The sequence below is a fragment of the Canis lupus genome, chromosome 37 (genome assembly GCF_048164855.1).
Source record: "Canis lupus baileyi chromosome 37, mCanLup2.hap1, whole genome shotgun sequence".
NCBI lineage: Eukaryota > Metazoa > Chordata > Mammalia > Carnivora > Canidae > Canis > Canis lupus.
The window spans coordinates 1,314,650-1,325,998 of NC_132874.1; the positions used below are offsets into that span (position 1 = coordinate 1,314,650).

Genomic DNA, 11,349 nt, shown 5'->3' on the forward strand with positions numbered 1-11,349 from the left:
GAAGATAAAAGAAGGTAACAAGTGGATGGCACTTTGTGTGTGTGTTGCTTTTTTTTTCTTCTTTTTTTAAAGATCTTATTTATTTGAGAAAGAGCAAGAGAGAGCAAGTATGGGCAGGGAGAGAGGCAGAGGGAGAAGCTGACTCTCTGCTGAGCAGAGAGCCCAATGCTGAACTCGATCCCAAGACCCTGAGCCACCCAGGCACCCCAGGCATTTTGAACACATGTATTCTAAATACTGATAGAAGAATGCTGTACTACAGGTTGAGTATTTGCTCTGTCATATCAAAAAGACTAAAATAAAGAGTATGACTATGAGAACAGAAATAAACAATACATACTAAAACCTCACAAATATACCACCATTGTTTTTATGAGTTCAGCTTTTTTTAGATTCCACATATAAGTGGTATCCTACAATGTTTGTCTTTTTCTGACTTATCTCACTTAATACAGTGCTCTCAAATTCCATCCATTTCACAAATGGCAGGATTTCCTGCTTTCTCATGGTTTAATAATATTCCACTGTTTATATGTACTATGTCCATTCATCTATTAATGAGCTTAGGTTGTTTCCACATCTTGCCTATGTTTTATTTATACTTATATTTAAGTAGGCTCTGTGCCACATGTGAAGCTAGAACTCATGACCCTGAGATTAAGAGTTATGTGTTCTACTGACTGAGCAAGCCAGGTGCCCTACCTGTGTTTTAACCGAATTGTTTTTGTTATTAAGTTGTAGGAGTTCTTTATGTATTTTGTCTTAAAAAAAATTTTTTTTTAAGTAGGCTCCACACTCAGTGTGGGGCCTAAACTCACAACCCTGAGATCAAGACCTGAGATCAAGAGTCAGACACTCAACCGACTGAGCCAAACAGGCATCCCAAGTTCTTTATATATACGTATTTTGGGTATAAACCTCTTATCTGATAGATGGTTTGCAAATATTTTCTCCCATTCTGTAGGTACAGGATTGGGTGGTGAGGTGGGCAAGGAAAGATGAATAAAGCAACTATCAAAAACAGATATGCACTGACTAACAAGAGTTACAATGAATGTCAAAAGTGGAAAAGATGAAAATAAGCAGAAAGTCTGGGGATGGCAGTAGAAAGCAACAGAAAAATATTTTTAAAAATATTTTTTTTGAGAGAGCACAGGGGCATGGGGTGGGATGGGTGAGGGGCAGAGAAGAGGAAGAGGGAGAGAAGCAGACTCCCTGCTGAGTGCAGAGGCCTATGCTGGGCTTGATCCCAAGACCCTGAGATTATGACCTGAACTAAAATCAAGATTCATTCAACCGAATCACCCAGGTGTACCCCAATAATTTGTTTTTTGACTGACAGAACAGATTGAAATGTACTGAAGTTAGAGGGAATGGGGCCAATAAGGAGAAAATGCTGAAGAGAGATCATGATATTTTAGGATCATTTGTTACTTTTTAACTAAAGACAGCAGGGACTAAAGGAAATACCAGATAGGGTTAGACAGTCTGAAAGATTAGGTAGATGATGTAGCTTCCATTACAAGGGCACAGGAAAGAGGTACAAAAGGGCTTTAAATGATACAGGAAATTCAGAAAAGGTCATTTTAAAAAAAAATCTTATTTATTCATGAGAGACACAGAGAGAGAGAGAGAGGCAGGGGCACAGGCAGAGGGAGAAACAGGCTCCATGCCGGGAGCCGGATGCAGGACTCAATCCCTGGACTCCAGGATCACGAGCAGGGCCAAAGGCAGGCGCTAAACCACTGAGCCACCCAGGAATCCCCAGAAAAGGTTTTTAAATGAAGTTATTAGGAATGCACGTAGACAACTTTTTCCTGAGGCTGATAACAGGGAAGACAGCATTATGTTATTCTGTACCATGTCCTTTGTTAGTGCTAATTAAGTGGGACTATGGTACTTGAGAGGACATTCAGTCTGATTCAGCACGGTGTTTCTATGACTCACGGGTTCCTAATGCTTTTCTGCCTGGATACCTACCAGAACTTTCAACCATTCTCTCTCAAGATGGATTCTTGATGCTCACCCTGCTCATGAATGGCCTGGAATTCTGGATATTTCATGGACTGGAATAATTAGTGGCTTCTATGCTGCTTTGTGAGGAAATTCTGAATGTACTCCCATTCCACATGTCCTGGCTACAACCTGAAAACACTTAAGATATGATTGAGTTTGTGAAAAGCTCAAAGAGTGAACCAGAGTTAGTATCTTAGAAGGACACCTTAGGGGACAATTCTTAGGTCAACAAATAGAAAAAAATTGACATATAGTCTGTTCCATCTTCAAGAAGAAGTAAGAAACAAATCAAAAGGATGAGAAAATGAGGAAGGCGGACACTAATACACCTAGCCTGGCTGAGTGGACTGAAGCTTTGCAACCACGGTTGTACAGATGCTTCTCTCCCTTACTGCATGTTCGCTCATTTAATCACCACTTGCTGCCCTGTGTCATCATGCGCTCTCTCCGAGCCCCCCTCAAGGTGGCTGCCTCCTGTTTTTTGGTTGATCCTCTAACATTTACACCTGCAGCTCCTCATGCGGCATCCGCTACTGACAGCAACGTTCCTAGAGTTGGTACAGAGCCTCCCAGGGTCCAGGTGTCTCCTGGTAACAGAGCTGCCTTAAGTTAGGACCAGCAGCTGCCTCCTGGTTGTCTGAGTTCTCCCGCACGGCCCACGTTCTTGGCTCCCAGTGTAGTGCTCCCCGTTGGAGATTTAATAGCCTAGGCTGTGCCAGTCATGGACTCTGAGTAAACTTCACAGGCCGTGTATATGGCAGTCTCTGCTTCAAGGAGACTGGCTTGGGGGTGAAGTGAATGTTTTTGGCTCCTCGGAAAGCAAAACAAATCATTAACTTACAGATATCCAAAAGGCTGCCGACAACTTTTACTGAGGCTTACGCTGACTGGTCGTCTTGAAATCACTGAATGAAGCACTGAAAGATTAATTCCAAAGGAAAATGAGAATCCCGGTGAACCTTGTCGTTTGTGACGAAATGCACAAACCAGGTCAGTCAATACAACTGATAACACGGAAAGAACGTGAAGCTTTAACTACAAATGGCACGAAACGAAAATATCCCACCGAACATGCCGGTGTTTTCCAGCAAAAACAAATTCACACGTGAGCAATTAGCACAGTACTTATGAGAAGAGAAACTATGCGTTCAATATTACACACACACAGACACACACATAATGGGTCACTTAGATCCTATCAGGGCTTTTCTAGTTCAAGGTAATTGAGAAATGTAAGACATTTTTTATAAAGCCTATTAGATGATTTTGTACATTAGATTATTGTAAATCTACACAGGAGGTTTGCTAGTTTTCAGATAAAGACATATGCAGTGGGGTATTATTATTATTTTTAAAGATTTTATGTATTTATTCATAGAGACACACACAAAGAGAGAGGCAAAGAGGAGAAGCAGACTCCACACAGGGAGCCCGACGTGGGACTAGATCCAGGGTCCCCAGGATCACACCCCAGGCCGCAGGCGCGCCAAACCGCTGTGCCACCGGGACTGCCCTGCAGTGGGATATTAAACCTTACATAGTTGTTTTGATTCTCACATTAGGGAAAATGTGCCTCATCAAACAGGAAAACAGTACAGCAGGATTTGCCATATATCCTGAAATCACTGGTGGAGTGGATTCCTCTTTCCACTCTTCTCAGATAAAGACCTTCTCTACATTGTCTTTTCTGGAGAGAAGAGCATCCAGCATAATGAAATAGTTTCAGGACCTTTACTTTTTTTTTTTTTTAAGATTTTATTTATTCATGAGAGAGAGAGAGAGAGGGGGGCAGAGACACAGGCAGAGGGAGAAGCAGGCTCCATGCAGGGAGTCCAATTTGGGACTCCATCCCGGGTCTCCAGGATCATGCCCTGGGCCAAAGGCAGGCGCCAAACCAGTGAGCCACCCAGGCTCCCCAGTACCTTTACTTTTAATGCTAATTCTCTCAGCCCTCTTCCAGGATTGCCAGTAGCTAGGGAACCCTGCTTCTGTTAAGAGGGCTCCTCAGAACTGAAGTCTGTCCACTTACCCCAGAGAGGTGCCAAAACCCACGTATATATGGCAGTAAGATCCTAGTTATGTTACTGTCTCCCCTAAAGTCAACTTTAAGTTCAATGTGACCACCTTTCCTCACCACTAACCGCAAGTCCTCCCTAATTTATTTCTCTCCTCTCTTATTTGAATTTCTCTGGATTCTGGCCTCTTGCCTTGGATGCTTTCCTGGCTTACCTCCTGGTATGACCTCTGGATCTAGATTTTGGTCTGCGTATTAAAATGCCACCATTGCTCAAGTCCTCTTCTTTGACATGACTTTCTAATGTAGTTTGGTTGTCCTTCATTTAAAGGAATGTTTTGAAAGCTCTGTTGTGTATTTCCCAAGTTATTCCGCTTAGAGAGCTTAGACTACCTCTTCTTGTGGAGCATCATTTACTAGTGTTGATGATCAGCTTTACCGAATCCTCTCCTCTCCACATAGTAATCATGGTTACTTCCAAGACAGTCCTTTTTTTTCTGTATCTCCATTGCCACAGAGTAGCCTATTTATTAGCTCCCCTCTAAGTTCTGCTCTTGACTTCAGCAGTCAATGGAAGAGAGGCAAATCCTGTCTCACAGAAAGCCCCCTGCTCCCCACAGGTGAAGACCATTCACAGAACACAAGCCAGAGAATGAGAAAAGAGATCATAGTTTTTCAGTCATTCATCTCACTCCATATTTTTTATTCAATATTTTTCATGTTGCTATTTCTTTCTCCTTTCCATAAAAACTTAAGTTCTTTACATTAACAGGTTTTCCCTCTTGTGAATTCTTTGGTGTTGACGAAGGTGGGAACTCTGACTGAAGGCTCTTCCACACTCACTGCATTCATAGGGTTTGTCTCCAGTGTGGATTCTCAGATGTCGAATGAGGTGTGAGCCCACTCTGAAGGTTTTCCCACATTTACTACGTTCATAGGGTTTCTCTCTGGTGTGAATTCTCTGATGCAGGATAAGATGTGAGTTCAGACTGAATGCTCTCCCACATTCTTTGCATTCAAAGGGTCTTTCCCCAGGGTGAATTCTCTGGTGTCTAATAAGATCTGAGCTCCCCTCAAAGCCTTTCCTACACTCACTACATTCATAGGGCCTTTCTCCAGTGTGGATTCTCTGATGCCTGATAAGCTTTGAGCTATGTCTGAAAGCTTTCCCACACTCATTACACTGGTGGGTTTTCTCCCCATTAAAAATTGCTGCATGTTTAATAAGGTTTGGGCTCTTGAGAGATTTTCCATATTGGTGAATTCTTTCTCCAGCATAAATTCTTTGATGCTTAATAAAATCTGGATTCCATTTGAAATTTTGGTCATAGGTACTGTGTTTACAAGTTTTCTGGTGTACCAATTCACTTGAATTTAGGTTTAAGCTTCTCTCACATCTATCATGGCCAATTTCACCTGTAAGTATATTTTTGTGGGTAAGGATTTTATTATAACCTCCATCCTGAGAAGATGATGGTCTCTGAGACCCTCCTGATTCTTTTTCCCCACTGCCTCTTTAACCTGCCTGCAGACTTACAGATGTCTTGAGGCTCAGCAGATCCTTCCGACATGAATCCTGAAATTCTTCCTGATAGAATTCTTTGTGATTCAATTTTTTCACAAATGTCCAACTTTGGCACAGATCCATTGTTTTCACTTTCCTTATCTAAAAAAATGAAAAGACAAAGTGGTAAATACCTGTTTGCTGCATTGGAAGAAAAGAAAATTTTGAGATATACCCAAGACAGTTAGTTACATATTGGTACTTGAATTGGCCATTCTAAAAATGTGGCCTTTCAGGTGATAGGTGTGATGGACAAGGACACAAAAGAGAAAAGTTGGTAAAAGCAAGTAGAATGCCCATCTATCCAACCACCCATTTCTTCATCATCCATGACTGATCAAGTTCTGTAACCACTTTCAGCTAAATGTCCCCTGAATGCATCCCCTTTTTACATTTCTGCTACTACCACCCATTCTTATCACTCTTCCTATCTAGGAGACTGTCACAGCCTCCCACTGTTCTGACTCTGAGCTGTTCTTCTTAGGCATTCTGAATACCCTCACGAGACTAACTGTTGTTAATATTCTGTCACCTATATCCTACTCAGAAACCTTCCCTCTCTTTTCTTCCACAACACACCTAACTCCTCTGCCTGGTTTCCAGAGTCCATTTATGATCTAGTCTTCACAATTCCCGCCTTCTGGCTCACAAATTTATTCTATGACTACAACTCTGTATTGTGCTGCAATCCGGCATCCCCTGTTTGTTGTAGGATTTCCTTTGTCTAGAATATGGTAGAGCAGTACTACCGCTTCATTGGCACCTCTCTCCAAATCTTCCAGTATGGTAACCACTCCTCTCCACTCTCTGGATCATGTTCCTGTACCCAGGCCTGGAGCTCCTCAGGCAGGATGGTCAGGAACTGCCCCAGCACCAGCAGCTCCAGGATCTGCTCCTTGCTGTAGGTTTCGGGCTGTAGCCACTGATGGCAGAGCTCCTGGAGCGGGCTCAGTGCCTCTCAGGGTCCAGGGGAATCCTGGTAGCAGAACTGCCTGAAAAGCTGTCGGCACAGCTCTTGCCTGAGGGGATTGCTTCTCTGGAGGCAAGTGTCCTGCCTCCAGACAAAATCTTCCTCTTTTATCTTCACTATCACAAGTTCTTCATTCTCCTGAAGGTTCTGAACTGTAGCTGTTGTCATTTTGTGATGAAATGTATTACCAGGAAACCCCTTTCTGCTTTGTGAAGGGTCTTATTTAGTTTCAAGAGCTCTTCTAAGGGATGAGAAATAACTATTACTGTCTACGAAGAAGAAAGATCATACAATAGTAATTTTCCATTAGACAGAAGTGTAGTGGGCATTTATTATACGTAAAAGCACTGAAATACTTATTTTGTGGGATATAAGTGTTACAAAATTTCTACCTTAAAGCAGTTTAAAATTTAAATTTAAAACAAAATACAATAAATAAATAAATAAATAAATAAATAAATAAATAAATAAATAAATAAAACAAAATAACTTGGGACTCCCGGTGGCTCAGTCGGTTAAGCATCTGACTTAGGCTCAGGTCATCATCTCTCAGAGTCCTGTGATCTGGCCCTGAGGCAGGTTCCCTGCTCAGTAGACAGCCTGCTTTTCCCTTTCCCTCTGCCCCTACCCCTGCTCCTGCTCTCTTTCTCATTCTCACTCACTCTCTCTCAAATGGATAAATAAAATCTTAAAAAACTAAAAACAAAATACCTTTTCTTAAAGTATTTTTTTATTCATTCATAAGAGACACAGAGAAAGAGAGAGAGAGAGAGAAAGAGAGAGGCAGAGACACAGGCAGAGGGAGAAGCAGGCTCCATGCAGGGAGCTGGATGCGGGACTCGATCCTGGGTCTTCAGGATCACGCCCTGGGCTGAAAGTGGTGCTAAACTGTTGAGCCACCTGGACTGCCCCAAAATACCTTTTTTAAAAAGATTTATTTTAGAAAGAGAGATAGAGGGACAAAGGGAGAGGAAGAGAATCTCCAGCACACTCCTAGCCCATCTTGGAGCCCAAGTCTGGGCTAAATCCCACGACCCTAAGATTGACCTGAGCAGAAATCAGGAGATGGACTCAACCAACTGAGCCACCCAGGCATCCCTAAAAACAAAATACTTCAAAATGGAAGTATTTTGAAAATAGAATATAAGATTTAGGGACACCTTGGTGGTTCAGTGGTTTAGTGCTTGACTTTGGCCCAGGGCGTGATCCTGGAGTCCTGGGATGAAGTCCCACATCAGGCTCCCTGCATGGAGCCTGTTTCTCACTCTGCCTGTGTCTCTGCCTCTCTCTCTCTCTCTGTCTCTAATGAGTAAATAAATAAAATCTTTAAAAAAAGAAAAGAATGTAAGATTTATAAATTTAAGGCAATGCTTCATGTTAAACATGCTACATGCAATTAAATTATATGTAAGTCATAAAGACAATAAGGATCAGCATAGAAAAATGACAAAGTGCTTCATAAAGTTGGAGATACAAAGGAGCCTAGCACGTTGCAATGGGCAGGGAAAACTTAATTAATGGATTAACTTCTGAAGAATGGAAAGGACTTGATAGGATGTGGAAGAGAGAAAAATAGGAAATTACAAACAAGGAAACACCCTGAACAACTGGTTAATGGTAGGATCACAAAAGTGGGAAAGCAAAAAGTTTGGTAAGTTTGTATAAGGAAATCACAGAGGCAAAGTGCTACGATAGAAAGCCTCGAATGCCAAGATCCTGAATTCAGAGTTTATCCTTTAGGTACTGGGAAGCCAAGGAAAGCTTCTGAGCAGATGACCTGACAATACTGTTTGTGGAGTTAATATGTTGTTCATTTCTAGGATGGACTACAATATAAAAAGAGAAACGCCGAGAAACGTCACGTTTGTACTCAATACAAGTGTGAAGAAAATAATAAGGTTGGAATGATAATTATTAATTCAAAATCTGGAACTAGGATTATTTATAAATCTCTTAAGTAACAAGGGTAACTTTTCTTTTTCCTTTAGGTTTTGAGTAATCTCTACACCAAACGTAGGGATGGAACTCACAACTCGAGATCAAGAGTCACCTGTTCCACCAACTGAGCCAGCTGGGTCCCCAAGGCAACTTTTCTTGAGAGCCAGGGCTAACAGTTTCCACCAGCGTTAACTCATTCTTTCCTGAAAGGTTTCAAATAGGTTTCCTTTTATCCCAACAGTTCCTTCTCTACTTTCCTAGTTTTGTGGCTCAGTTCATATCTTGGATGATGTGGGAAACGAAGGCAGAAGAAAAATTATGAAATTTCCTTACTATCCACAGCCCAATGAAAAGTCCTAAAACAGCCTTAGTGACATTCGTCTAGGGACTCAGCTGCCTCAATGTTGATACTTTGCTAAGGGCAAAAGGTAATCGACCCCCAGGACCCTGTAAGTATACTTGAACATATAGAAATTCTTTTGGAAACTTCCTTTATCTCTAAACTCCCCAGAGATACATGTTGGCAATCATCCCCCAAGCATATAAAGGTCCCTGATACACATCTGAAGGGTTTCATGACTGAGTTTTTACTAAACAGTAACAAATGACCCTAACAATAGCTAGCCTCTGCAGGATCCTGGAAACCTTGTTTCCAAAATACCTTGGAGACTTGCTTACACTATCCCTAATGCCCTCCCAACTTCAAACTATATAATGGGCCATTCCTCAAGACCCCAGTGCAGCTCTTTCTGCCCATGGGTCCTGTTCTCTGCTTTAATAAAACCACCTTTTTGCACTTAAGACATCTCAAGACTTTTTTCTTGGCCGTTGGCTTCAAATCCTAATGTCTTTCGCATGTCATTGGACATTAAGTTAAATATAATAAACTGGCACCATGACTTGCTTATCTGTCTACTATGAATCTTGTTATTAAATACCAGTTCCTAGAGTTTTATCACACAGGAATGTCTGGTTTCTGCACTGAAAAGCTGAGTAACAGGAATGTAGATATGAAGCCCTAGAGTACAAGAGCAGAATGCAAAGATCTTTCAGGGCCTTCTACTAAACATTTCACCAGTTAACTGTTGATTGTTGCACTGACATGTACTTTATTAAGAATCTGAACACAAAGAGCGCCTGGGTGGCTTAGTTGGTTAAGCATCTGTCTTTGGTTGGGGTCATGATCTCAGAGTCTGGGATTCAGTGCCACATCAGCTCCCGGCTCAGCGGGGTGGGGGGTGGGGGGGCCTGCTTGTCCCTCTGCCCCTCCCTCTCTGCTCCTGCTCCATCTCACTTTCTCTCTGAAATAAATAAAATCTTAAAAAAAAAAAAAAAAAAGGAATCAACACAGTAAAGCTCTGGGCTAGAAGTTGTACAGCAATGGTTTCCAAGAAAGTCTGAGTTTGCAGCTGATTAACTAGATAATTAATCATGTAGAAACTGTTAGATTCCTGGGATGCTGTCTCGGTCAGTCTGGGTATACCTGGAAAATCCCTATTCTGATGTACAGCTGTAAGGAATTAAATGGTGCTTGAGTTTGCGAAATAGTTGGGGGGAAAAAGGCCATAGAACCCACGTGGATTAAAAGCATTTAAATAACTTAATACGGCATATTAAATAACTCACTGGGCACGCACTGAAATGCTGACAACGGAAGGACTAAACCAGCTGGACGGTTGAGGCATCAGTACCTCACCGGGTCAGAGCAGGGAGACCGCGTAGGTGGACGTGCAAGAGCAAATACTTGCAGGGATGGAGAGGGCTGAAGCTGGACGAGACAAAGCGGGAAGAACTGAGAAGAGGGATGACGAACACAGGACGCTCGCAGGGTGGAGTACTGGATGGGACTAAGAATTCAATTCCCCTCCTTCCCACGGAGCTCCTACAGCTCCTGACGCATGACGTCTGCGGACACATCGCCTCGTCCCCGAACTGTTTTTAGTTCTGGCGGTTCCTTCCAGGTCTCGGCCCCAGGAGGACGGGGCAGCGGTACCGGGCCGCGGGCACCACGGGCTCCCCTGCGTGGACGCCCGACAGCCGTGGGCCGCCCCGCGTCTTCCACGGAAAGGCGAGGACCCCTCCCGCGAGCAGCGCGCGTGGGACGGGGTCCCGGGAACTCCTCCGGGAGGGGAGGAAGCAGCCCCACGGGGCCAACGCCGCGCTCCGAGGCCATCAGGGACCCCAGCCCGGCGCCCCGCCCCCCGCCATGACGTAACGCGCGGGCGGGTAACCATGGAAACCGAGGCGCGTTTCGGAGTAGGCGGGCGCAATGCCGTCCGCACGCATTTCCTCGGGATGCCTCCGCGGTGCTGGCTACAGGACCTCGCTGCGGGGCGGCTGCGACCCCAAATAAAGTGGCAGGGACTGCAATGCTCGGAGGGGACAAAAGGTCGGACCCGTGGATCCTCAAGCCCGGACTCCCCTCTCCTACGGGATGGTTCCGATCGGACACTTCCGGTGGGGGGACCGCGCCGCGCCGGCTCGGGGACTTTGAACCTGCGCAGAAGGAGGCCTGGCTCAGGACTGTGACTCCCAGAAGTCTTGGCGTCTTTCTCGCGCCCAGACTCGGTTTCCCAGGATGCCTCGCCGGCTCTCGGAGTTCTTAGGGCTTCCGGGGCGGGGTCCTTGCGCCCGTTTGTGGCGGGAAACTGGCTTCTGCTGCGCCGACGCGGCCTCTCCCGGACATCAGTCTGGGAGGTGGAACGGAAGCGCATGCACCTCGCTCAGACCTCACCTGGGAATCCTTCCTCGGCTTCCGGGAATGAAGGTGTGCAAAAGGGTGTGCAAAACGTGGCTGGTTGTAACCCCGCCTCACAACGGCCCGAAACGTGGACTTTCCCGAGTCGG

General features: G+C 44.3%; 1 protein-coding gene and 1 long non-coding RNA gene across 2 annotated transcripts in view; one reads left to right on the top strand and one right to left on the bottom strand.

Moving 5' to 3' along the window:
- Window positions 1–9,406, top strand: part of LOC140626164 (uncharacterized) — a 48,081-nt gene extending 38,675 nt beyond the window's left edge. The window contains exons 2-3 of the long non-coding RNA XR_012025359.1: window positions 8,385–8,462; window positions 8,553–9,406. This is a non-coding gene — a long non-coding RNA (uncharacterized lncRNA). The remainder of the gene's footprint in view (window positions 1–8,384; window positions 8,463–8,552) is intronic.
- Window positions 1,582–11,000, bottom strand: ZNF165 (zinc finger protein 165). Its single transcript, XM_072814095.1, is given in 5 exon segments — window positions 1,582–5,534; window positions 5,536–5,696; window positions 6,289–6,387; window positions 6,390–6,805; window positions 10,129–11,000. Coding segments are annotated over 4 exon segments (1,347 nt in total). The 5' UTR covers window positions 6,733–6,805; window positions 10,129–11,000; the 3' UTR covers window positions 1,582–4,790.
- Between the last annotated feature and the right edge of the window lie 349 nt (window positions 11,001–11,349).